Raw genomic sequence first — 27,935 nt, forward strand, 5'->3', positions numbered from 1 at the left:
ACATGTAGTTAAATGTTACACACACAGACACAGGTAAACAACTTCAGGGCTTAAAATAAACTTAGTTTTATTTTTTACACTGAAAATCTTTGCAGCTTTTAAAGCTCAAAGTCAACAGAGATCCACAAACAAGAACTTCCCCGTAGAATGCTTCACTTGCTTGCATATGCCATGATCTGCTCCTGCAGAGTGAAGAGACATGAATTCAGAAACTGTGCAACCTCTGAGTTATGATTTAGAAGTCTGATTTAAGTGAGACTTATATGAGACCTCTAAACTTATGAACTTAAACCATTTAATATGGAAAAAGTGTCACTTTTAACTTGGTGCCTCCATCATGAAACGCCTTTGCAACCAGTTACAGTTGTGTTGGTCTAAATCACTTAGTAGGGAATAAAGCCATTTCACATGAGTGGTCGGTAATAAAAGGAGTGTGAAAACACAAGCCAACACCACTGTCCGCTGCCCAAAGGCCAGCCATGCACCCCACCCACACACTTTTGGTAACACTAAATTTGGGGCTAAACTTAGATACCATAGTAGTAGGTTCAGAACCCTTAAAATTATAGACAGTGCTTAAGTAAAGCTCCATGTAATCAGAAAAGATGGTGAAGGGTGAGGTTTGGTGTAGGTGGAGCTTAGGTTTGACAGGTGGTTGAGTCCAGGTTGGCTGAGATGTCAAACTAGTGGAGAAGGAGCTTACTTTTAACGCTGGCAGCATGTTGGTGGCCTGCAGACCGAAGGTGCGTAGGACAACCACAGGAGCAGCGTTGGTGGAATACAGCCGTTTCATGAGGTCAATGGCAGCCATCATGGGCAGATTGTGTCGCTGACGTTCAGTCTCATATTCTAACAAGTGCTGTATTGCTCCTGCACAGAGCAAAAAGAGCAACGTGTTAAAAAGTTAAAATATAGTATGTGTCTGTCATATGTTTCCTACATTAAGTCGATGCACCAGTAGTATAATAACTTCAGGACATTTAATAGAGTAAAAATAAACTTGACATCTCATAACAGGATTTTCATTTCTAAAGAAAAGCAACAAACAGAGTTCTTCAGCAGAATGGCCAGAAAACATCAAATAAATGTTGCTGGAAAACCTTATGCTTTTTATAGTTCACATCAACAGTGTGTTTGAGCTGGGGCAATGGAAAAGAGCTTAAGGGAAACCACGGAGCTATGGCTGCAGCATTTGTGTCTGTTTAGAGTTCTCACTGACCCAGGTCCTTCCCGTTAAAGGCCGCCTGGCTCAGGAGCTGCGTGAGGGAAGCCACATCCCCAAATCCCAGGTTGGCTCCCTGACCTGCCAGTGGATGAACACGATGAGCTGCATCCCTGCAAAGATAAACATAAACAACATAAACTGTCCACAATCCATGCTTGATGCACAATGCAGATTAATGTGTTCATTTCGCTGCTAGTGACACTCAATCTCAACATAGGTGAGATATCTTTTAAAAGTCCTAAAAGGTACTGCTCTCGGTACTGCCACCTTACCCGATGAGTGCCACTCTGTGCCTGGTGTACTCAGATGCGTGACCCATACCCAGTGGAAACATGACCCTGCTCTTTGGGCCAATCCCTGCCACACTTGGTGGAAGCTGTCGAGGTGAACCTACAGACGGCATGATGGCTGACAGTGCGCCCCGAAACAGAGAACCAGCTGTCTCAATTAGGTCTGATTGGTTCTCATTACTCCACTGTTAGTGAGTGCACAGACAGGCAAGAAGACAGACACATTCACAAAAAGAGAAAAATGACCAAAAGAGAAAGAAAACAGATGTTATCCTCCAGAGTGGACAGAGAATTTAGCTGACATAACAGCAAAGCTGAGCTCCAGTCCCCCCCCTAGCTAACTGGTTTGGCAGGGCCTCGGGAGCTGGGCTAATTAAAAGAAGATGCCGACCAGGCTATGCAATTGAATTAGCTTGGTTTGAAAAACATTCCATGCAGTAATGGTCGACACTGGGAGACCACAGGTTTAATTAGCAAACCAGGGCCTGAAACCAAACGTGACTCAACCGTGGTGACCCCATCCATCGGCAAGCCCAGTAAAAATAGCCAGCTTGGGAAAACAGTTTCTCTAAACACAAAAAACAGATAGGTATATCATTCATGCAGAGGAATATTACTATTGTATATGGTTTGAACTAAACAATGACCAAACTTAGTGTGAGTCACTCCAAACAGCTTACCGTGCAAGCCCAGGGAGAACCCCTGCACACATATACAGAAATGCTGCAACATCATATTGACACATCTTAAAACTGACTGTAAACATAACACCAGCACTTTGATGGTCACAGCGAGACTCACGAAGGCCGAGTTGATGGCGTCAACAAAGCTCTCCTCGTCCAGCTCCAGCAACTCCTCTGCAAGCCGATGACTGGTTGACCACACCAGAGAACTCTTAGTGTCCGACAGCTGCAAAGCACAAAGAGGGATCAGTGAAAATTTATCAGATATTTCTGAGACACATATGGACAATTTTCAATAATATACTATGATGGCAGATAATACACATGAATTACCGGTAGCATTGCAATGGGGCCTGTTGGGAGGAACCTCTGCCATGCGACATTGTTTTCTGTGGGCTGCACATCATAAATCAAAATGTATTAAATTCAGCGGCATTGTTTGTTATATTACATCTATATGATGCACTTTAAAGATATCTTTAAGGATGCATCTCGTCGGTTAATAAAGGGTATTTCACTGTGTGTGAAATGTGTTACCCACCTCTGATAAGTGCAACACTGCAACCACAGCAGACTGATCATAATTCCACTTGACCATGGGAATTCCTAATTCCTGCCTTACCATTGAGTTTGGCCCATCAGCACCAATCTGCAAAAACAGACAAGAAGAAGAATAGTAACAGGCAGAATCGACAAGATCTACAGATTGTGGGATAGAATTAAACTGACCAGAAGCTTCGCCTGAAGAATCTCCCCATTTGCCAAAGTGACCCGTACCCATGGAATGGCATCTGCTGCATGGTGCGGCATGGGCCACGTGTATTTCACCACCTTAGATCTGTACTTTACCTGCACATTATCTGATAACAAGAAAGATATACAACAGCTGACTAATGTGCAGAAGGATCAGAGGCAGATTGCATGTTTTTTTGTGTAGATTTCTCACCCCACAAAGATAAACTTGGCCATGTGAGTGCATCATCCCACTAAATCAGTGCTTTGCTACTTTTTCCTTGAAAAAACGAAAGGAAAAGATGTCTTGCCTGCAGCCAAAGTGGTGGAAGATCTATAAACCACCTCATAAAACACCACTGGTTTTCCTCACTGGCACGTGGTAAATGCCAAGCATCGCATTTGACAATCTTCTTAATGGTCTTGGCCTGCTGCATTACACTGACTAATAGTATTTATCTACAAGTGCACAACTCTGCACTTCGCAAATGCTGCCAGCTTCTTAGATTTTGTATTAAAACTACCGCACTTCCTAAAATATCTACAGCTGGACATCCCACACATGGAAAGATCCTGCGCTATGCTGGCATGTGCTGACTTGGAGTGAGACCCATCCGCAGAACAGCTACTGGTTCCTACAACATGGATGTCAAATTAGGGTTTTTTGAGACTGGAGTAAAGAGTTGAAAACAGCTGGCGAAGAGCATAATTTTCATGTAGTGCATTTCGAGTGTAATAACTCAAAGGCTAAAATGAGCAGAGTGAAGTGGACACATGGGAGGCACATGAGGCAAAAACGTGCTGCAACCACACATCCCTTGTTTGGTGCAAAATGTTGAAAACTGTTTATAAATATGCCAGTTTAACTGTCAAGTACATAGCAGAGCTGAGTTTTATTTGTGAACCTCACAAAAGTTGGTCTGATGTCAACAGCCATGCAGCCCTACACACTGTCAGGGATTTTGTGTCTCAGGAGGTGGCAAAACTCAGGAGCACATGGCAGCTTTAAATAGGTCACTGGACCATTTCACGTGTCGGCAGAGGGTGCCAAGGCACAAGAGTTTCCAAAATGTGAGGTTTTGATTTAAACTGCAGGAAAAACATGGATGGCTCCAAGAACTTGTCTTTGAAAACAGTCACCAGGAGAAAGAACAAATAAACAAAACCAGGGGACAGGATGGAGTACAAGCGATGCTGTAGCTACCAAACTAAACCCATTAGACAGACGGAGGAGGAATCGGGCTACTGTATGGAACCTCATGATTTAACCATTTTTCCTGTGCTTACCAGACAGTGTGTCGAGCTGTTTAGTGATTGCAGCCACAACGATGTCGTTCTCCACGATGTATGCCATCTCATCCTGCAGGTTCTCCTTATCGAACGTGATCAGAGCATCTGAGCAGGCATCCCAAACCTAAATGAGAGACTCATTATGCCTGCGGTCTACTAGTCTACGCTTAAATGCATCCCCTTTCCCTATATATAGCTGGGCAGAGAACTGGAACTTCATCGAGTTGAACACATCAAAGTTGTTAGCCACATTAGGAGGTTGGCACGCCGCTCATACATCCAACCCAGAGCGATGAAGGTCACCATTGCTCTGAGCTGACTTCAACTTAATAGACCTCTGTGAGGTGGAGGACCCAAATAATTTTTTTGTGATGTGGATTTTTTTCTTGTCAAACATTTTCTGGGAAACACAAATAAAAAATGACATGTTTGTGAACATTACAGAGTGAGTCAATATTTATTCGCAACCAAAAGCGGCAGAATGAGCTATAGTTTCAGGCTACTGTAATTCCAACCTTGTTTAAGTTAAACATGTGGAGGTGAAAAGTGTTTGTACAAGGTTAAGCCTCTCCTTGGCTGTAACTATGGTGACAGAACCCATCATTCTCCAGTAACATGCTGCCACACTATTTTTTTCCAACTTGCCATAAAGTAGGGGCATATACCCCACAGAAAACCACTAATGGCAGTTGGTTTGCAACTTGTGATAAGTGGTTGGGAAGAAAGATTTACTGAGACCAGCCCAAAAATTGTTTTGGTTTTGTAAATGAGAGTGAAACGATGCAGCTTTGGGGTAGAATGAGTTACTGCTTTTTGTGCGAGGTTTAAACAATATTCGTTCTTGCAACTTTATAGAGAATCTGAGTCAGAATAACGCCTTGATGGCACAAACTCTGTTTGCTTCCCCTGTGCTTAGTGGGCATTTAAATAGAAAGAGTACTTTAATGTAGGGAAAGCACACCATTTGGAGCAGACTTGTAGTATATACTTTCCAGTTCTATGGCTGAGAGGTATATGACCTAAATTCAGTGGGCAAACAAGCCAGAGAAGTTGTAGAAAAGTAAAGGTATAGTGGCAGAGGTATACTACTATAATCACTGTTAGGAACTGCCTGATGACATCTTGGGCCCAGAGAGAAACCCTGTGGTCGAGTGTTTGGTATACACTGACCACATCTTACAAGAGGGACCGAGCCTGAGCCCACAGCCGTAAAGCGGGTTCACTTTGCAGCAAACAACCACTCTCCTAATCTTTCATCTTCTTCTTGTTGTTCACATGAATCTTTATAATTAGAGGATATGGGGGAAAGGAGTACTAATTTGAAAACATCAAAATAATTTACTCTTCATAGAAAACATGGCTTTAATAAATGAAACTTACACAGTGAGAAAGCTATCCAGTGCTTTTGAATATGCCAATTCAGAGCTTTAAAAGAACCTTAGGTTCTTTGGCATTTAGTGCACCACAAAATTTGCAGAGCTGCTGAGAAGGCATGAATTGCACAAAGGAATGAGCAAAATGCATGGTACACGAAACCACCTTTTAGTATTTTAATGTGAACACTTACATACCATATACATGATTATATGATACTGTATTGTGATGCTTGATGATTAATCTTGATGGCTGAGTAGAAGCTGAGTGTAACAGATTTTTCTCTCCACAAATTGTATGGTGCAATGACTGATGGATGACAGAAATACATACAGTATGCCAGTAAATGTGAACGTCTAAAGGACATGTTAGTCAAAGTTCAAGTTGTGTACCAAAGAGATTTTGGGAGATAGAATGAGTTATTTCTATCTTGAAATTATGCTTTCCTGAGGTTTTGGCAAAACAGCACAATGGCAGAAACTGTATCTTGTCTTACATATTAAAAATACAACAACCTAATGTAAAAATAAGCACAAGATCAACTTACCTGCATCCTTTTGTATGGCTTGCATCTCATTTGTGTAATGTGCTCCCATGCTCCAATTCCTACAAATTGTATATCTGTGTTTTACAATCGTATCATAATCTACATGCCAAAACACAAATTCTATTTAAAAAAACGGAGGAAAATGTAACGAATATCCTTACATAATAATCAGAGCAGGATGAAAATGTGCCCAGGGTGGGGTTTAAATAAATGATAAAACCGTGACATGGTTCCATAAACAAGCTAACCATTTACACTGCATAGGTGCCAATGGAGTGCAATGACATCATAGCTAAGCACAATGTTTCACAGTTACAGCTTCTGCTGTATTAATATCAAATATTCTATTGAAATCTCACAATCAAAAGCAAACAAACAAACCAAAACCAACAAAAAAACTAAATTTGCACCTGTGGAAGGATTACTCTATTATCTTGGTGCATTTCGATTCCTGATTTACCAGACAAACATAGTCGTTTAAATAAATCAGGATTAAATCTAATAAAAAAAAACATTAACCCCTAAAGAGAAATAATAAAAAATGAAGTCATATGTCTAACAATAATAGGATGATTTTTGTCCATTCAGTTCCATGCAGTAACAAAATGCATCGAGGCTGAGTGAATCCTTTAAACAAAAACTTCAAGGATTAACAACCATCAAACCCATAACAAACTTGCTTGCCTGACTCTCACTTCCCCTGACTTTCTGCAGACTCTTATCAAATTTTAGATTCTTAATCTGTCTAAGAGAAAAAACACTGCCAGGAAAAACCCCAGCCAATCTATTATCCAAGGTCAGACATGATCCCTGCTAAGCCTGGGCAACGGCATGTCTCATCCCTGACTCAGCAAGTGAGGCCATTTAATGGTCACAATCTGCAAACTTACTACAGAAAAGAGACTACTCAAGATAAGAACGTACAATAGGCTTATTTTAAAATATTTAATGAAGTTGTCTATGTGTTTCAGAATGTGATGGTATATTTTACCACTAAGGAGGGTAGCAGATCCTGGACTGATGGAGCTGACTCTGGTGCTGTAGGTGTCCGGAACCTTGTCAATAACTTTCTTGTTGCCAGCTTCAAGAAGCAGAATCTTCCTCCCTGCCAAGTTGGGATCCATACCTGTGAAATAAAGATTATATTAAAAAACTGACTGCAACAATTAAACAGGCTTATTGACTACAGTAGCAGACTACCTGGGTTGTGATACAGCCGTTTTATTTATTTATTTATTTTTACTGCGCCACATTCTTGGATTATTTTTAAAGCAATTTTAGAATAACACCACAGGGAATAAAATTAGCACTGCTCTGCTTACATAGTTACTATACACACTCACCTAGGGAACATGCCATAGCAGATCCAACCATACCTCCCCCGGATATAATAACATCATAAACGTCATTCTTGCCAAAATCGTCCCCCTGTTCTGTACACACGTTTCTTCTCTTGATGGTATTTACAGCAGGTAGGTGCTTTTCTGTTATTAAATACCGCCCAAGTCCATTTAAGGCCAACGGCGCTTTTGTGAGTTTGTGCATGGTTTTGTCTTCAGTCTGTCTTCACATGTGACAAGCACTGCGTTTAAACATGAAAACAGTCCAGCTTCGGAGTCGGAATACTCCAACAATAAAATTAACAGACAGCTTCCCCTTGAATGTGTCCTAATAAGAGCAGCTGTGTCCCTTCAGTAATCCAGCCATGTTGTGTTGACAAGCAAGCGCTTCAGAGGATGTACTTCCGGTTTCTTGTCCAATCACAAATGACGTATTACGCGGCTGACGTTGCTGCCTTTGTCCACAAACAGTGCTAATGCAACAAAAACTGACTGCTGAGTATAAGAAAGCGATAGAAGCGTTTCTTTTAATCAAACGTGATTGAAATAACTTTGTATCAGTAACTTTAATCTTTGGTTCAACAAATACATCGTAATATCCACGGGTTTATAGTTAGCGAACACTTAGACCATCGACAAATACTTCCTGATCGTCTGTTTCAAGGTTGGTACTAATTTTTCCGCTTTCAAGTTACATTTTTTATTGTAATTCTACATTAAGCGTCTTGAAGCCGAAGAAAATAAGAAAGAACATTTGTTTTCGTTTTGGATGAAAAGTAGTGAGCTTACATTAGCGCTAATTATGTGCAACCCATTTTTTATTATGCCAAGAGCTCTGATACGTGGTTGCTATAGTAACCACAGTTTACATTAGAGCCACACAGAAGACACACTATATATTCTTGCAAGCCGTTTACCAGTTTATTTAAAATAAGATATGACTTCTTATAATCTTATTATTTATTCCTTTGTCTTTTAAAGTCGTTGTAAATAAAACCTTTTACAATTTTCAGCGCCTCTGTGTCAAAAACCAACTATCTAAAACATAAACATACTCAATCAGCACATGCTCACTTGGTATTTGGGGTTCGACTTGCCTACAAAGTAATTTACTTTACTTTTTAAATTTACTTTTTACTTTTATTATCACTTCCTAGATTAATTTAGATTTAAGTATAACAAAGCACAAGCAGTGCATATTAAAAGTTGTTGGGTTAAAATGTAGGATAATATAAACATTTTCTGTAAGCATTGTGATGAGCTGATTGTCTAACTGTTGACATAGTACATTAATTAAGAAGAAAAATGTTTCTGCTATTGGACAGCTTTAATAAAAAATAAATAAATGTGTGCACACAGATACTGGGGTTTCTTTAAAAATACTTTTTTTTATGAAACAGAACAGCTAATTAAAACATTTTCCTTCTCTGCTTATAGGAAGTAGTGGATTTGTTTTTCAATAACAGATAATATCTGAATTTAAGGGGTTGCCAGAGTAATTTGAGAAATTACTTGACACTCATTTACATGTTTTTCACTCCTTGTGGGAATAAACACCTTACATAAATTTGATTTATGTCACTGATCACTGTTAATTTTTTTCTTTATTTTTTATATTTTAGTAGTATCACAGGTAAGATCAAATGTCAAAGCTGGACACCTTGCGGGAGGAAAGAATCAGTTCCGAGCTAATGCTTCAGCTTCATCTCAAGACACTGAGAAAAGCCCTCAGGCAGCAGCTGCTGGAAACAGAGAAGCGACAAAGTAAGGAGCTGGAGAAAAGGATTTATCAGAATGCTCTACTATCAGCAGATGTAGACAAAAAGTCTGGTGGCGAAGAAGAACTAAACTATAAGATCAAGTATGCTTCCTCAAATTACTGTTTTGTGCTGTTCAGATTATAAATGTTCTATTTAAAATACCTTTATTGTTTTTCAGATTGGTCGGAATGAGGACATCCGCCGTTATATCTGCTCATGTCTCACAAAATGAGACCTCTCATCATCTCAAACAGAGGCCTCTAACATCTTGTCCACCCTGGGTACCTTCAACAAAATGGAAGCCCCTTCCTGTGAGAACTCAACTATGTGAACGGTTTGCTTCAACTAAAACAACAGAGCTGACCAAAGAGGAGGAGGCAGAGGCTGAGTGTCAGAAGAAGTTCTGTGCCGTCCCTGTCCCCAGCCATGTTAATCAGCCCATCTACCAGGAGATGATAGAGGTCAGAAAGAGGGAAAGGAAACAGGGCCATGAGCAAAGGAAACTATTCTTGATTTCCATTCAAAAACCTTTCAGCTTCCATGAAAGAGAAAAAAAGAAACAGGAGAAGCCGATGGCAACATTAAACCAAGCCTCACAGAATCCAAAAATCAATGTTCATGTCAGAAAAGTTCCTCACAAAGACATAAAGGACTCACCAGAGCTTAAAGGTGGGTTTTTCTCCTCTGATGAAATAATGCTTTTTTAGTTCAGTAGTTTAAATGGCTGAAAATAGACCACACATTGTCTTCGTGTTTGTTTTTTTTAGCTACGTCAAGCATACTTGTAATTCTTGTCACATATTGTATAATAAATTTGTACCAGAAGAGGAAAATTTGTCAAGAAATATAAATTGGCAAAACTGTAGTATTTAACATGAAAAAGGTAAACATTTTATACATATAGATCCGAGAGACCTCGTAAGCATGGGCGGTAGTACACTCACATGTCATATCTAGTCTTGGTATGATCAGGATAGGTAATAAAAATAGATATAAATAATGTAAAAGAAATATATTGTTCTTATTGTATTTTAGCCTGATAGTTTTCTGAGAGTATCTTAATATAATTTTGGCGTTCAAGAAATTCACAACATAGCTTTACAGTGCAAAACCTTGAGGAAGGCACACAGTACTACATAAAACATCTCCTTGAATTTTGGACAACATTATGTCATCATGTTGCTATATTTGTTGCATATTTTTAGCCATAGCTACAGTTTATTTAATGTGGTGAATACAGAAATTAAATGTATCATAATATTCATACAAAAGTTAAGCAAAAGACAAGTGTAAATGCACTGGGGTATTTGTTTAAATTGTTATGCATATTGGATACTGTACAAGAAAAGGTCAGTGACTGTGTTGAACACATTCATATCTTAGGCTTAGTCCTCTTAAATCCTTTATGTCATAGCCTCTAAAGAAACTAGACAGTAATCAAATTAATCAATGAAAAACTTATTTATTAGAAATTCTTTAACCTCCCCTTACACAAGTTTTATTTTTATTCTTTAGCCTCTCTTCATAGTCAGTGCACAGCTTTGCTCCACAGCCTCTGAATGTTTGAATTAAAAGCATTTAAGTGAAAGACAGTAGATGTTAAAACTGAATGCTGATTCCACCTGTGCAGAACGTCTAATACTCTACACAGTGATTTGACAACTTATCTGCTTGCAGCAACAACAGCACAACAGGAGAATCCAGCTCAGACTGGGAGCACAAAACCTCGCACTGCCGAATGCACCAGGAAAAAAAAAACTGGGATTCCTGTTTGAGGAGCCAAGCTTCCAGCCAAAAGTCAGCCATCAGGTCCCAAACTTCAGCAAGCTGCACAAGGCCTTGCAGACAGAGGCGCTAAGCAAAATACAGAGCAAAGATGGGACCAAATGTCAGCCCTTCTTCCTGAGGACATCAGCTCTTCCAGCAAGGAAATGTATGAAAAACCCAGAAAACTCACAGGTAAACATTTTAATCATTTTAAAAAATAGGTTATTAAAATTGTTTATATTTGACAAGTAAAAGATAAACTGTGCAGCTATTTTGACTTAGCATGATTTTAATTATTACTAATATTCAAAGCTAAAATCACATTAGTTATAATGACCAAATAATACATAGTTCACGGATTAAATTTTGATTTTGTCCAATGAACCAAAGTGTTTGTGGTAGACATAGAACTGCTAATTATTTAATGGCCTTTTTCAAAAATATTTGATGGATTTCTCAAAAATATGACACTTGAATTATATAATTTAAAATAAAGGTAAAATATACATTTTGTATTAAAGAGCCAATGTTTCAACAAGAAGTAAATACGAAGAAGATTTCCAGGGCTCCAAAACACCAGATGGTTTCATGTTATAGTTTTGCACCACTTTTTTTCTTCCCAACATTCTCACACCTTCTCTGCTTGATAGATGGTTTGAGACATGTCCACCCACTAGTTTATCAAGTCCATACACTTATTTTTGAGGAGGATTAAAAACCACTTGTCTTCTTTAAAGCCTCCACTGCTCTACATTTTAAGCTGTTTACCTTCAGTTTGGATTTTTAAAAAGATCCTTATAGGTCATGATTTCACCCGGTGTACATTATCGTAACTTAAACTATCAGTTGTGTATCCCTATTGATTATGCCAGCTCCTCAGTATAAAATAATCCTACAAGAGTTGTTTTCTTAAATATAATGAAGGAATTGTTTTTTGTTTTTCTCCTCATGTCTACATGTCAATGAAAAATTATTTACTGTATCTGGGATATGTACAGTGAAGCATCTTTAAAAAAAAGGGACATTCCCTTCCATTAAATGATCTTATTTCAGACTTTCTTCACATTATAGTTTTTTTAAGTTTAATTGAAGTTGATTTCTGGAATCTTTAGTTTCTTTTTTTTAGATGATTAAATTTTAAATTCTTTTTCCTGAGCTGATTTTTCACATGAGAGTGAGAAAGAGTAAAAATGATCATATCAGTAATTTGGTCGCAGCAGTAATTTACACTAATCGAAACTGGCACAATGAACTTTGTGTTCTGGGAAAGCTTCTTCCCATCTTCTTCTCGTGTCCTCGGACTCAAACCTAAATGATCCAATCACCAAAGATCTGCTTTATGAAACTTGACAAGCAATTTTGGGAAACTATTTCTAAAATGAATTAGTGTCTTGTTTAGTTGAAGACAGGAAATTTGCTGCACACACACACACAGGCACACACACGTTTAAGCAGTTATGTTTGTGTTTTAATATAACAAATTTCTCTAAATTACCTGATATTAAAAAAAAATATTGTCATCACTGATCTTTGCCATTCAGCCTTTCTATTTATGTGGAATAAAGTATTTCTGGTAGTTTAGAGTACAGGGTGTTAAATTGCGTAATTCATATTATAGGAAGGGAGAAATCCAAAGAAAAAAATCCATTAAGACCAAACGCAAGCAAAGAAAAAAAGCACGTTTGGTCAAAAAGACATTTTTACACAATTTTTCCATTTGCTGTCAGGAAATGTATTCCATCTTTAATTATTACACAGTACTTCTCATTCACAACAACTGAGGCTACATCCACATATATTAAGTGTATTATCCTGGAGCTACAACTACAGCTGGCTGGGCTTTATTTATAACCAAACTCTTGATGAAAAAACTGATGCAAAAATATCAGATAACGTTTTCAATAAATAAATGTTAAATAGAGTTGAAGTGTTTTTGTCTCGTCATATTCAGGCCCCTCGAAAGAGTACTATCAGTAAAAGCAAGTTGATGTCCACTGACACACTCCCCACATTCATCACAGATGCTGTGAGGAAGCGTTGCATGGCTATCAGGTGGGTTGGATAAGGTTAGCGTGACCTTTCAGCCATTAACAGCAGATTGTTCATTTTCCTAGTTTCTACACACAAATGAATAATAAATCATGTTTTGCATTTATAGAAATTCAATGGAGATGAGAGAAAGTAAGAATCAAGAGAGTGCAGACTGGCTGAGAAGTTACCAAAAGAGATCTCAGGCCATGAAGAAGGCTGTTGCCCTTCATGCAAAGGTGCTGGATCCACACAGCAGTTTGAAAGAGGTGTATGATGAAAATCTGCAACGCCATAGGTTAGTTCTGACCAGTTTACAATGTTGCAAGCTTTTACATCTCACACCACAACAACCACCATACACAGTTTTATATACTACTCTTTTCTTACATAAAGGGAAGCTGATCAGCAGAGAATGAGAGATTACAAGAGAGAATTGCGGGACATGAAGGCCCGGATTAGTGAACGTCCTTATTTGTTTGAACAGGTGAAACAGGTGGGAGACATAAGTCTGAAATTTTGATCTACACTGTGAATAAAATGCCCATTCAGCAGTCTAACTTTGAGTTTTTCCTTACAGAGAAATGCAAAGGCTCATGCTGAGCAGACATACAGGAGCAAATTGAATAAAGTTGGATTAAAAGAGGAGTTTGTGGAAGAAACCGGAGAAGCAACCGGATCTGATGATGATGATACTGAAACTAATGACAGCTGCATTGATAATGACTTTCAGAGCAGGTGTGCAGAGGGAGTTTTAAGCAAGTTTTGTTCATCCTTTGTGTTAAATGGCTTAGTCCCTAAAATCATGAATAGCACTGCTGCATGAGAGCCAAGGACTTCATGTGGTTTGGTCAAATTACATTACATAATTTTCTGAGCCCGGCTACAGTCTTTAGTGAAAAAAGACAAAAACTGTAGCCAAGTAAAAGTTTGACTTAATTACAATATAGCGATTTTCTAACCCAACATGTCTGATTTAGGGAAGAAAATGTAGACGACGGGGAGAAAATTGAAGATGTGGAAGAGAAGAGCGTGAAGTCCAAAGGGGAAGAAATGCCATGATCAAAAAGGTTGAAGCGGCACTGAGCTTTTTGTGGTCTCTCCACTAGAAAACAACACTGTCCGAAAAAATGATTCATGTCACGGCGAACACCAAAGATTTGATAGTTTAAGAAATATACCTATAAATTATGAAATTACAAAACACATGGACTTTGCAATCAGAAAAAGCTTTGCGTTTGCAACTGGAAGAAAATAGAATTTTATAGAACTCTATATGTTTATCATTGACATTTTAAATGCAAAACTCAGGGCTCATGCTGTCTGCATAGATCTACATGTAGAATAAACAACAAAAAAACTTGATATGTTCACCAGTTTAGCCAAGAAATTTGAAGACTGTAATTTAGAGATGATGTTTCCACAATAAACATTGAAAAACAAAATGTGAACACCAGGTAAAATTAAGAGACTTCTAATTGCAATTACCAAAAAGATTGTGCTTACAGAAATTAAATCTTACAATGCTCATAATTGCAATTATGGCGATTATGGAAATTGTAGTATATGTGTTTTTTTTATTGAATATGTCCCTTAAGAACGTCAAACATCTGACATAGACTTTTCTTGGATGGTTATTTTCTACAGCCACACTGCCAGCTAAGTAAACAATCCTCATTGTGCATCTGTAGTCACACAGACCAGTTCAGTGGTTTGCTCCAAGCCTGAAAATCCACATCAAATGCTCATGTACACTGGCTTTTGCTGTGCTCATGTGCTTTGACAGTGGGCTGCCAGGAATTTCAGAGATCATTTTTACTTACAATCAATCACACAGGAATGTTTGAATATGTATAAAAGTATAATCAAAGGGTCATCATATAAGTTAGAGCATATCATGCTATTGCCTTTTGTTGACTAGAGTACCATGTCTTGAAACTATTGAAGATATTTGTGGTAGATTTTAGGTTGTAACACAATTTTATGTCAGCTGAGTGATATGCAGAGCACATCTCTTCAGATAATGGCATAAAAAGACTATAACATAAGCTATCTGTTTGAGACTGTTTGAGAAATTAAAGTAATCCTAAGATGATTTTTTTAAAAGATCCAAAAATGCTATGTATAGCGTTAATGGATAAACATAAAGCCCCTTATTTGAAATCTCAAATACCACATGACAAAGCTTCAAGGGCTCCATCCTGTCAGGTTGTCATGGGAACCCTGTATCCCTCCCCACTCTGCTATATAGTCCCTCAGGAGAAAGCTGTGCACCTCTGATTTCCTGATGTACGGCTGAAAACAAAATCAGTCCCTTTCAACCTGTTAGGTAATACCTGAGAGGGAATCTGCATCTTTGAGATGTGTGAGGGAGAGGAGTGACATTAATTCAAACCAACTGTAGCCTGAAATGCATGTGTAGAGGCTGAGAGTGGGAACAAACACATCTCATTTAGATTAATGAGAGGCTGCATGCTTGGCCACTGAATGTTATGATCACGCTGTTTGAGGAGTGGCTCTGCATAGTAGATGAACAATATAATTTCACCAAGGTGGTACGTTCAGGTCTGTTATTATTCTAGCCATTAAAATTCCCACACATTTAATTTTGAAAATGCATGGGTATGGGTGGCAGATGTAAGCAGCTGAGAGCACATTTTAGAATAGATGATACACAAATACAGATTTTACCATCTCTAAACCAACAATGCACAGTAAAATGCTTATACTGTGTTTTCTGTTTTTTTCTGCTGTTCTTTTTCATTTCTTGTTTATTTACATGCACTTGATTATAATGTAAAAGTGCAATAGGCAAGTTTTTGTGCGTGTACATGTGGGTTCTCTGTATGTTGAAGTCCTCAGTTCACCTGCAGGAGGAGCTGTGGCTTGCTGCAGCCTCTTTGGAGCAGAAGAGAGAGATCCCTCTTTTTCTCCTTCAGTGGCATGAATAATATCCCCAGTGCTGGAGAGAGAGCATATCAAGAGGCAAACGCGTAGGGGAGTGAGATAGTAGCCAGTGTGACAGATAAGAGCGTGGCAGAACTTGTCTTCCTGACTGTACCGTGGGCCAGGGAAAGAGAGAACAAGTCCACAAGAGTGTCAGTCTGCTGCCTGCACAACAAAACACACTTGCTCACACATAGCCAGACCCCACCGCACCAGAAGTTCAGAGAGAAGACTGGCCACAAAAAGGTACAGTATGATCATTTTTCCTGCAGTTGTGTCCCCCTCTTTACATTTAAACATGATCAGCAAATCAGCTGCTCACGTGATGTTCCACTTTGTTTTCCAGGTGGGTTGGCTGAAGTTTTGTTTTGTGGATTCACCCAAATACTATGGCTTTCCTCAAACTGAGCTTTGTTGTCCTGTAGAGGAGTTTTGTGTATCCCCTCCAGAAGAACTTGTCTCGTGCTTGCAGCTTGAGGGAGGATGGAGAAGCTGTCAGGGAAAGATAAGGAGCTGATACGAGGCAGCTGGGAAAGCCTGGGCAAGAACAAAGTTCCTCATGGTGTCATCTTGTTCTCCAGGTAATTTTCCACAGATTCAGCATGATTTACATTGAGGACAGACAAAAGTGATGCTGCATAGAAGATAAGAAGTGTCTTAGGGTTATCTTCTGGTAACATAAATGAGCTTAATCCTTTAAAATAATCAGACCATGCTGTGTTTTCTTAATTAATATCTGTGGTATAAATATGTAACACAGGTGTGTATCCAGAGTTATGCGAGATACTTCACTGCACACTTTCACCATGCAGGGGCCGGAGGCTTTACTTGTTGCTTGGCGACTGACTGCAATAATCCAATTTGCTTTGAGACAGCTGCTAAATAAGACACAAGCAGGAGAGATTTATAAATATATGAATCATAGACTGATTTTGTGTCTTTCTGAATGTTTTGAACCCATGTATACATTTATAAAATAGTTTGGTATTTGTCTGTGGTAGATTATTTGAGCTGGACCCCACGCTCCTCAGTCTTTTCGCCTACAGTACAAACTGTGGTTCCACACAAGACTGCCTCTCAAGCCCTGAGTTCCTGGACCATGTCACCAAGGTGAGCTCTGTTCCCACAGTGACCACAACTTGTGTACAGACATTAGAAACGGTGGTTCTAAGCACTGTTTTGCATGCATCTGTGCCTGTGATTCCAGGTGATGCTTGTGATCGATGCAGCAGTCAGCCACCTGGATGATCTTCACTCCTTGGAGGAATTTCTGCTCAACCTGGGGAGGAAGCATCAGGCAGTGGGAGTCAGCACACAGTCATTTGCTGTAAGACCAGCATCTAATAGTATGACTCTAAAACAGCAATCAGTGAATGAGAAGTGAACACTCTTTCTGTCTTTCTGTTCTTGTTTGTTTTTATTTCTACAGTTGGTGGGTGAGTCCCTTCTCTACATGTTGCAGTGCAGTCTGGGCCAGGCCTACACAGCGCCACTGCGTCAAGCCTGGCTCAACATGTACAGCATCGTGGTAGCGGCAATGAGCCAAGGGTGGGCCAAGAATGGTGAGGACAAGGCCGACTGAGGCGCACAGTGGGAGCTGCTGAGCAGTTGCTGTCAAATCATCAGAACGGTTGCCATGGAATAAGGTTGTGTAACTGTGCAGCATTGTGCTTTCAGCGGCTGTACATTTGCTCTGTGAGTGGGGTAGTTTAGCATAGCGAATGTATGGTTAAGTTACACTTTTAAACCAGATCTGCTGATCGCAGTTTGTTTTCTTTGCTGTGGATATTTAGCTATCAGGCAACGTTGCTATACAGCTGAGAGTCTGAGTCAGCCAGTTTGGTACTTCTGTGTTTGGACGTGTAATCTGAGCACCTGACTCAGAGAGAAAGCATTAAATATTAATGTTGAGTCTCTTTGTATATATACTCAAATGATAGCAGTGACTGTAGTGGTCTTTGTGATGTATCTTAAGAGTTGCACACTTGTGAAACACAATATAATATATTTAAGCATCACACACTACTCAAACTGTGACTGTTGCTGTGGCCAGCAAAGGCAGCTCTACATCTAACTGGAACACAGTGATATTTAAAACTTGTGGGACAATGCAATGTGATTTTACAGGAGAAAGTCAGATCATGTTAATTGTAATCAAGACTTTGTGTTTATATTTAGCTTTTTTTTTTTGCTTTTTAATTTTTTTAATTTATATTACACGTTACATTTTTTGGTAAGTGACTGTTATCTGAATTTTAAGCTACTGCAATTAATAAATCAAGTTTATTACATATTACTCAATGGCCTCTGACATGAACTGTTATACTTTGATAGCTTTCTTCAGTGATCTATGACTGTTAAGGTGTTCATGTGCACCTTACTCGATGTGATGCTCCCCTCAGTCGAGGTTTCAGTAGGCGTTAAATGACTGTTAAACTAACAGACTGTTACGTGACTAAAACATTTGACAGTAAAGGGCAAAGTAGAGGAATTATAACATCTTTGTTCCTTGGCTAGCAGTTTCATTTATTGTTAGTGTGAAGTGGTTTTGTTGTGTAGTAGTTGCTTATCTTACAAATGCTTATTAACTACATTGTTGTGGCTACAAATGTAATATTACCTCGACTTTAAGGATGAAAATAACCTGACCAGGATGCGTTTGTGGAAGTGAGGCTTGACTGACGAAGACTTTCCCTTAAATTTATTAATTCAAAACAAATAACAGAGAATCTGTGTGCTGAAACTGTCCAATATATGAGTATTATAATTACTGTTAATACCATAAAACTGTATGTATTCATCTACAGATGTTATTTATGTTCATGGACACATTGCCAAGTAACTTAACAGAGCGCCAAGTATTACATAATAACACCATTTAACTGTAAATCCAAGCTGCTGATATGTGGTTATTGCTTTAGTCTGAGTATATATTTTTAAAGTTTATTTTTATACTCCAAATTGTATATTTTGTGAAAGAGCTTTTTTTTGTTTGTGTTTCTTTTTTTGCTCCCAAATATCATGCTGAATATATCTCTCAGATATATTATCTTATTGTATACGGATTTCAGTTAACAAATCCTATACACCAATACAAATGAGCTGTTTTGATTCAGTTTAATTTAATCTGAATAATAAAACAACAGCTAAATCTCCAACTCTTATAGAAAAATATAAAAACAAGTTTTTATATTGAACTCTTTTATTCCTACATTGTCTGTTCAGTCTGTGCAGCCCACAGGTGTAATGTTTGTTAACTGGCTGTGTAGGTGGTGTATTTATAGTGATAATTTCTTAGTATTTGTACGCAGCCCTATTCAGGTTGTTTTCCTCCACGTGTCTGTTTTCAATTAACCAACTGTAAGCATTTATAGCCAAGATGACTAACAACTGATTTGTTAATTTTGTAACATCCAGATGTGTACATATTGGGTGTGTCACTGTCTACCTCATCATTATCAGCTGCTATTGAACAGTGATGACTTCACCTAGTTATCCTTCAACCAAAAAAATGCACATTATTGTTCGTGTCAATCCAAGCACGCACTCTTTGTAAACTGAATTCCATCCTACATTTTAAAAAAGAACATGTTGTGTGTTTACTTGATACTAAATAAAGTGATCTGTGGGTATTTTACTGCTAAATGAGGTCAGTGTGTTTTCCTCTTGGTCTTAAGAGTGTTTGTCACAGCCAACAGAGGTCAGCTTTTAAAATCAATCATACGATGGCTGATTTCCTTCCCACTGACAGCACATCCTTTTAGCATTACATAAGATCCAAGCGTTGAATGGCTCATCTCCCTTGGCTGCAAAGATGAGGGCGACTTTAGGCGCATCAGCCCACTTACTCATGCAGCTGCATGATGTCACATTGAAAATGTTATTAGAGTTTTGCCAAATTCTTGACAGTCTTTATTTTACTCCAAAAAACAAGTAAATATGTTAGATGTGTTTCTGCTTGAATGTCAGTTTGTCCTTTAAGTGAGGCAGTAATAAGAGAAAAGTAAGGATGGGTAATGAGTTTTCTTTATAAGTGGTGATCATGTCTGTCATATATAATTTGGTTGTATCTCTGTAAAAGTCACATCCATGAGCTGGCTGTCTGTTCTGCTGCATAAGTGGCATATGACATGGCCTTAATCTGTCTCTCTGCACTGCACACAATAGTCCTACTCTCTCTGTCCCAATGACTCTGGTGGGTTTATGTTGGCTTTATGCTTCACGTCGCGCTTCCCCTGCAGAACACTGAGGTTCATTTTATCTTTTGCTTCATAGACTCAATTATCAGGTTTTCAACCAAAAGAAGAAAGCAACAAAATTTAGCATCCTGCTGCATAAAATACAGCATATAATTATTTTCTCTATGAGCATTAATAAATCAAGCCCTGCAGTTCCAAACCTTGTAATAAATAAGGATTTGCTCGGAGGGCTGTCGTCTGCAGAAGAGTCTGTGAGAAAGGACAACACACATTATTTTTAGAAAGTCTGCAATGTGTTTTAGAATGAAGCGGTATTGAATGTTGTCATGGCAACTGTTAAATGATGGTCGTATATGTGTGTGTGAGTGTGATGAAGCAATAAAGCTGGGCATTGCTCAATCAATTACTTATCCTAAATTATACCATGGAGAGGAGTAAAAAGTGAATGGTGACTATGAATGCCTCTTCAGGCTAATAAGGCTTGCTCTGAGAGCCTTCCAGGACCTTGACACGGCACTACCAGTCTGCCAAGCAACAGCCACAACAGTGAGCCATTAGTTGTCTGTTGGCAGCTTCTTAACAGTCTTAGTTATTTTTAGGTACAACCTCGATTCCAAACAACAATAACAACAAAAAAAAACCAAAAAAACAAATATCTATTCAAATGTGAAAAGCAAGACAAGTTACTGTTATTAAGTCAAAAAAATATATATACTGTATATATATATATATATATATATATATATAGGTGAAAACTTCTGTATTAGGTCTAACATTGCCTTATTGAAATTTGCAAGGCCTTCTCTGAAAAGAATATCATCTTCATTAGAACATCTGCGGCTCTGGCACCTGTATATACCTTTTATTATTGATGATACCATTCCAGATGTGTAAATTGCCAGTTCCGTAGACACGAATACAACCCATACCATCAGAGACGTAGGCTTTTAAATTAGAGGTTGGTCACAAATCAGATGCTCCTTTTTCTGTTTTGTCTGGAGGACACTAAGTTTACAATTTGAAAAAATAATTCTAATACTGATTGCACAGTACAGTTTTCACTTTGCTTCAGTCTATTTTAAAATAGCTTAGGCTTAGAGAAGACAGCAACATTTAAGGATCATGTCCAGAGATTAAACCTACATTTATGGATTTAGCAGTGAACTGTGTTCATAAACAATTGGATCTTTTTTCATGTTTTCTGAGCATATGTAGTCATTTTCATGTCTGTTTTTAGTGCAGTGGCTGTCCAGGAGCCATGCTTACAATAATGATTTTCAACCATGTCCTGTGTCATCTTTTTATATCATGTACTGTCGATAGAATTCTGACATTGTTTTTTGCAGATAGCCAAACCTCTGCCAGTCTTTACTTTTGAGGCACTTTGCCTCTCTAAGGTGTTCTTTTACACCCAGTCATGCAACTCTCCTGATACCGAGTTAACCAAGTTAGGTGTAAGGTTTACCTGCGTCTTTTTGGTGCAGGTAAAATGTCTTTGTTTCTTTGCCCTAACCTTTTTGTTATAAAGATGTGTTGCTACAATGAAATTCAAGATTAGCTGACATTTTTCATGAAATAGTAAAATGACTCACTTTTGACTGACATTTGATTTTTTTTTTTTTGGTTGCGAATAAAATATTATTTGTTAAGATATGCAGACTATTGTATTCTGTTGTTATCAACACGTTACACAAACATAACTCAATGTACTTGGTGGAATTTAGGTTGTATAGTCAGTTTAAATTCATTGTCTAATGTGTATGATGATGTGTTCCTTCCCCATTCTCCATCCTGTCTGTGGTTAAGGCTGCCTGGTTTCAGCAGAAGACGGCAACCTCTAAAAATATAATATTGGTTTCCCCAGAAGAATAGCTGGTAGTTTATAGCATAACATTTCCATAAAAGTAATATAAAATTATATTTTTTCAAAACTACCTTTAGCTATTGTCTTAGTTTTGCTAAAACAATTAAACCCACAAAAATGTGGTTTCACTTGGTTATTTTTGTGCAGTTTGCTTTACAGCACATGCTGTATGTTCTGCAACAATCTGTTTTTCTGCATGAGATGGAGGAGTTTTCTAAAGGGAAGAATATGTGATGCATTTGTTCACCAAGCAAACGATACAGATTGTCATCTGTCAAAGGTCATGTGATAAAACTGAGTCTGCTACACTGTGAAATATTCAGCTTGGAATTTTAAGCCAGAATGGACAAAAAGTTGAAACAATCCTTGAAACCTAATGTTGATGGCACATTTACATAACAAGGATAAGCTATTGTATTTAAATACCAATTGCTTTTGCAAGAACAGTGGACTTCCTTATATATATTTGTTGGATAGTATAATATTATATATATGCATATTATATATAATATGCAATCTTTTTGAGCTGCATTTGCATTCTGGAGCTAACCCATATGGAAGTGACAATATGTTTGCAGCGGGAGGCAAAGACATTTTCTATTCTGAGCATCTGGGCAGGAGAGAGGCAGGCGGCAGGCCACACTCCCAGAGGAATTCACCTTTCACTGAGAAACATGCTGTCAGCAGTTGCCAATGGTGACAGGGGAAATGTCAGAGACTTTTCTTTCTTCTTTCATAACTCCAGGCAGTGAGGAAGCCGTATATGGAAGGCAGGCTATGATGCTCCTTCCCCCCCTTTTAAACTCTTTCACTACAGAAAACTGGCACCCCACCAGTCAGTGTCTGATGTTTCTAAGAAAAATCCTTCCTGCTTTCTTGGAACGGCATCTTCCTCTGGATGCTACAACTGTCCAGTGTGGTGCAGACACAAGCAGCCGCTGTTAACTAGCCTGTCCAAACTGTGATGTGGTCTAAGGAGCCCGTGAGGTCTTTAGTGTTTATAGAGGATTCTCCCAAGGGTAGTTTGTATGCAGCCACATGGCTTACTGCAAACGCTAAGCAAACATGCTCTTGCATTCATTAACAGCCTGTTGCCAGTGTTGTTAAATGAGAGCATTGAGACTACGATTATTTTAGAAAATGTGGTTGAATCAGATGAATCAGTCATCAGCAGTCACATTTGACTGGTTTTAAATAAATACCTTGAGTTACAGTATTTGTTTCCTTGTCAAGAATTTGATGGCAGGTTTGATCTTTGAATTAAATACACAACCAGCAGCTGGTCTGGAGGGAAACAAAATGTCTCCCAGTAAATAAATACAACTTGTTCTCACATCATGCTTTTCTTGGGTCATTTTGTACAAAAACAAAATGTAAAAATAACAAGTTATGATATTAAAAGGGCCTTTTTGTTGCAACCATCTGCAGTAGAATCACAAATTGTTGTTTTTAAATGTATTTGTTTTGTACAGATGACTGGCATGTTAATTATTGAGCAGAAAGGTAAAAGTTAAACTATTCGGTGTTGGCATGTTTTCATTAATCTATGCTTTAATCTAACTCTAAAAGGTAATTAAAGGCATTTGATTACTTTTAAACATAAATTGCAAACCAGTATTGCACCATAAAATATCCTTTGCACATTTCCTGAAGGGATTGTGTGGATGCTCACTTCTGCTCTACTGTTTACCACAAAGTCTGACTCACTGCCTTTTAAAGAAAGGAACAAAAAAAACAAAAAAAAACCCAACTTTTATAACAGCCCACAGCAGAGGATAGCAACAAGGAGCCTGTGGCATAACATCATAAGAAGAGTGGACTAAGCTGAATTAATTTTAGCTTCAGATCACAGTGCTTCCCTTTTGACAGATGTTGGTTCATTGGCCTGACGGAGATCAGTTTTGAATGCTTTGTGTCTCAACCTTGTTGGAGATAGAACAACCAACATTTATAGCAGACTCAAATTAGACATAATGTATTTTTGATCCAATACGAGCAAAAACAAATGGGTATGTCTGGAAAACTAATAGACCATTAATGGCATATTGCATATGAACTGACATTTCAAGATACAATAAAACTATTTAAGCATGAAAATGGAGAACCTGTTTTTGCAGGGCCATTAGAGCCAAGAATACCCTGATACATTTTATTTGCATTTTCCAAAGGAAAGCACTATTAATGATCTGTGAAACAATTTTCTGGAAGAGAAACCCACAGGACATGTTGGCAGTTCAGAGACAGAAATTTTGAGATGTTCTTTGATGTTTTTTTTTTTTTCCAAACAGATTTTACTTCATAATACTCTGCACTGACTGCCAGCGTTCGTCTGTTATATACATAATCAGAACCACAATGATATTCCTCATAAACCAGAGCAAAATACATTTCATCTTACAAAAGCACAACTGAAAGCAACATATTATGATACATTCTGTCAGAGGACAAAATGGATTAAAACTCTACTCAACAACAAGAGGCTTTTGAGCTGATCTCAGAGAAGCTTGAGGTGAAGAGTGCTTTCTCTGTAGTCAGATGAGTTGATGAATCAGACATTGGATGAACATTTTATCTTATGCAAAGAGCTTGGCCATACATATTATTTGATCTTTATAGTCCAAAAATACAGCAAATGACAACTGAATTGATAGATTGAAAAAAAAAAAGCTACACAACTTTGATGTTGAGACACAAATTCAGCCTGCAGTTGGATTTGTCTCTTTACTTTCAGCCCTGTGATAAATTGGCTGCTCCACTCCTTTTGATCCCATTTCTTGGGATTCAAGAAGAAACAAGTCTGCTCAGTTGTGATTCATTTGCTGATGTTGGATGGACCTTGTAGATTGTTTTGTTGATACCTCAGTGGAAAGATGTCACCCCCTGGTTTTATGTAGGTGTTTTCATCACTTGCTTATCTTCCGTGAGGTTTTCAGTCCATGCAGCATATGCCAGGCCATGCTGGATTGTCACACTAAAAAAGGAGGGGGTGTTCATTCAAGGCACAGCAGAAAACATGAAACAAACTGCAATCAGCTGACATTCAGATTCATGAGAAACATCACCAAGAGGAAATAAAGATAACCCCAAAATACAAAACCTGTAAACTTACAGATGTATGGATGATCAATACTTCATTACACAACATAGTAAACATGCAGTTGTTTGACAGATAGGGTGAATGCAACTGAAAGTGCACAACAACATGGTAGTATTTCAGTTTTACTGTTTGAATTGGGAACATGACAAAACATAATTTTAGCACAGAAATATTTGACCAACATCAGACAAATTGATACAAATAATTGATACAAATAAATGACTAAGCAACAGCATATATATTTTCTAGGGATTTTTACAACTTAAATATGTTAATATATTGGCTTCAGCCTTAACACAGGGTTACGTTAATTTAAATGTTTCACATAGTCAATTGAATGAATAACTTCGAGAGATTTTTATTCTGCTATCGTCCATGATAAATTCCTGGATTTTTCTCTATTGTTACCATAGCGTGTAGCCAAAAAGAATAGCTAGCTAGATTCTCAGGAATTCCTTTTTTTGTTTAAAGATAGATGAAAAGATTGATATCACTCACGTATCACGTATGAATCTTCTAAATTTGTAACAACTAGCAACCAGCCAAATTTACAATAACTTTTCTGAAAGTTTCTGTGCTCAGCCAGAAAAATAGTCCTGTCCCTTGTTCTGGGCTAACCCTGTTTCCAGTCTTTGCACAAAGCTAAGCTAACAAACTGGTATCTGTGCATTCGCTTCTTTGGTGGGAGCATGTTTTCTGTGCCATTTGGTTTCTGTGACTCTGTTTTTTTCTAACAAGAACAGTTTGAACAAATGCCAAACTGAATTTTATCAAACTTAGCGAAGTAGTGGCTTATGGAAACTAAATTTAGCATCAAAACTTTTCTTTTCTATATGGCTAATGAAGATAAAGCTTTCTCAGTGGAAGAAGCGCTCTCTATGTCAGCCCTGGGTTTTTGGGATAAATGTGAAAAAGTCAAACTAGGCATTTAAAACAAATATAAATGCAATGGTGGATCATATACAAAGTCCACAGAGAATAATCATGAGATGTTCTCATTAAGCTGGGAAATGTCTGCTAATTTATGACCAATCTCAAATGCCGCCAACCCCTAACCCCGAGCACAATATCAATAACACCAAATGTACTGTAGCAAAAAATAGCAACCTTAAATTAAAAATAATTACAATGAGCTTCAGGCTCAGTCAAGCTGCTTACGCCTCTGTGGAGAGAGTGTACATACATCTCTGAGTTACATTCGGCCCTCCGTCTGTCTGCGCTCTCACTGCAGATGGCTTCACAACTAGCTGCCCTCACCCTCAGCCTCACAGAGGAACCAGATATCACCCGTGCCCAGACTACTCTTTCAGTCTGCCGGGGCAAGCCTGCTCACACCACCCACTCTAACGGGAACTTTCACCTCCGTTTGTGTCCAAGAGGCACAGCATGGGCAGCATCTTTCTGATCACAGCCTGAAAGCAATTCCATCATTACTTTGTACCCTTTTAACTTGCAAATGAAGCTGTAGAAGAAGCTAAAATCATGGATCATCTGAGCGTTTAATTGGAATATTCTGTACATTAGCTTGAAGCTATTGTCTGCTGAGACTGATGTGTCTATGAGACAAGTTCAGGTGATGTAATGTCAAATAGTAATATTTTCTAAAGTGATTTTTTAAATTGATTTGGCTCCTGTATTCTCCAAGTCCTCTCCTTTTTAGGCTCTTCATCCTTTTAAAATAAATCCAATCTAGTCTCAAGGTGTGAGGCAGCTTAGTTAGAGTCTGAGGTCAGTGACAAAACGCAGCATTGCAGCATTTAATAATCTGTGTTCCCCAGCTTAAAGACACGTGGACACTTGTTTTGAAGGGATTTGGTGTTACTGGTAGCCCACAGGGCTGTCCATGAGTGGGCTGGAGATATAGGGGTCTGCAGCGTTTTGTAGCTCAGTCTCACGGGTTTGGGTCTGGTCCTCCTCACCCTCTGCTCCTTCCACTGGGCTATGACTTGAACTCCGAGAGCTGGCCATGGCACCATAACCGTGGTGAGCCGGAGAGGGCATCGGGGTTAAAACCAGTTCTGGCTCCAGCAGCACAGATGCCACAAACATCTGAGGGAGGCAGAACAGATGCAGGTTACTATTGCGTCACTTTATTCATGGGGAGCACAGTATTTTTTGTTTTTTTTAACTGTGGGAACCTACAATTAAGAAAAAACACTCATACTTCTAAATATATTCTTGTTTTCAAATTAACACTAGAAAAAAATATTTTCTCCAAATGATGGATCTATTTTGTTAGATGATAATAAATAATAAAATTTAAACTTTCTTTTAAAGTCCTGTGATTGACTAAAGAGAACCAAATTAAATTAATGAGATGAAAATAATACACTTACTCCTTTATCCATTTCCTTAACTTGGCTTTTTTTTTTGGCCATGAATGGTGTTATATGAACACAGTTATGTATTAGAACTGCATGGATATCTAATCTTGAATTTTAATTATATTTTGATCAGCCTGCAGTTTAAAAAAGGTTTCTTTCTTTTTTTTGAGTCTACTATTAGGAGAACACTAAACAACAACAATGTGAATGATCAAGTTGGAAGTACAAATCTACTGTTCTCCAAAAAGAGCATTGCTGGACCCCTGCAGATTTTTAAAGAACATCTTGCCAATCCAGAGGGTTGTTGGAAAATTTTTGTGGACCCATGAAAACAAAATAGAAAGTCCTGGTTGATATTAGAGGTGTTATTAACCTGAAAAACAGAAAAACACTGCACTGCAGCACCGGAGCGATATCCTCACTGTAAAACATGGTGGTGGTAGCATCATCGTTATGCTTGTTTTAGTGC

The 27,935-nt window shown here is 38.2% G+C and overlaps 4 protein-coding genes across 11 annotated transcripts in view; 2 read left to right on the forward strand and 2 right to left on the reverse strand.

The window, feature by feature from the left end:
* Positions 1–50: 50 nt before the first annotated feature.
* Positions 51–7,876, reverse strand: coq6 (coenzyme Q6 monooxygenase). Its single transcript, XM_041972025.1, has 12 exons — positions 7,485–7,876; positions 7,133–7,267; positions 6,142–6,200; positions 4,218–4,344; positions 2,928–3,058; positions 2,740–2,847; positions 2,532–2,594; positions 2,317–2,424; positions 1,498–1,700; positions 1,220–1,335; positions 704–870; positions 51–182 (listed from the first exon to the last, which is right to left on the reverse strand). Exons 1-12 carry the CDS (start codon positions 7,684–7,686, stop codon positions 153–155), a joined length of 1,449 nt encoding a protein of 482 aa, XP_041827959.1. The 5' UTR covers positions 7,687–7,876; the 3' UTR covers positions 51–152.
* Positions 7,877–7,949: 73 nt separating this feature from the next.
* On the forward strand, positions 7,950–11,130 carry fam161b (FAM161 centrosomal protein B). 3 transcript variants are annotated; one of them, XM_041972026.1, is made up of 4 exons: positions 7,950–8,145; positions 9,104–9,342; positions 9,420–9,910; positions 10,919–11,130. In XM_041972026.1, the coding sequence occupies exons 2-4, from the start codon at positions 9,125–9,127 to the stop codon at positions 11,014–11,016; spliced, it is 807 nt and encodes a 268-aa protein (XP_041827960.1). In that variant the 5' UTR covers positions 7,950–8,145; positions 9,104–9,124; the 3' UTR covers positions 11,017–11,130. The 3 variants fall into 3 exon arrangements, with proteins under 3 accessions (XP_041827960.1, XP_041827962.1, XP_041827961.1); XM_041972028.1 differs by having other exon boundaries at positions 9,107–9,342; XM_041972027.1 differs by having other exon boundaries at positions 9,115–9,342.
* A 4,703-nt stretch (positions 11,131–15,833) lies between these two features.
* ngb (neuroglobin) lies at positions 15,834–19,886 on the forward strand. Of its 3 annotated transcripts, none has more exons than XM_041972031.1 (5): positions 15,834–16,228; positions 16,455–16,563; positions 16,984–17,092; positions 17,190–17,309; positions 17,412–19,886. In XM_041972031.1, the coding sequence occupies exons 2-5, from the start codon at positions 16,466–16,468 to the stop codon at positions 17,562–17,564; spliced, it is 480 nt and encodes a 159-aa protein (XP_041827965.1). In that variant the 5' UTR covers positions 15,834–16,228; positions 16,455–16,465; the 3' UTR covers positions 17,565–19,886. The 3 variants fall into 3 exon arrangements, with proteins under 3 accessions (XP_041827965.1, XP_041827964.1, XP_041827963.1); XM_041972030.1 differs by having other exon boundaries at positions 15,836–16,228; positions 16,329–16,563; XM_041972029.1 differs by having other exon boundaries at positions 15,842–16,228; positions 16,408–16,563.
* A 4,426-nt stretch (positions 19,887–24,312) lies between these two features.
* tmem63c (transmembrane protein 63C) overlaps positions 24,313–27,935 on the reverse strand; it is a 34,849-nt gene continuing 31,226 nt past the window's right edge. For all 4 annotated transcript variants that reach the window (XM_041971994.1, XM_041971997.1, XM_041971995.1 and 1 more), the window contains one exon: positions 24,313–27,191. In XM_041971994.1, the coding sequence (XP_041827928.1) occupies positions 26,961–27,191 (231 nt within the window). In that variant the 3' untranslated portion in view covers positions 24,313–26,960. The remainder of the gene's footprint in view (positions 27,192–27,935) is intronic.

Source organism: Melanotaenia boesemani, chromosome 20, assembly GCF_017639745.1.
Source record: "Melanotaenia boesemani isolate fMelBoe1 chromosome 20, fMelBoe1.pri, whole genome shotgun sequence".
In the NCBI taxonomy this organism is placed as follows: domain Eukaryota; kingdom Metazoa; phylum Chordata; class Actinopteri; order Atheriniformes; family Melanotaeniidae; genus Melanotaenia; species Melanotaenia boesemani.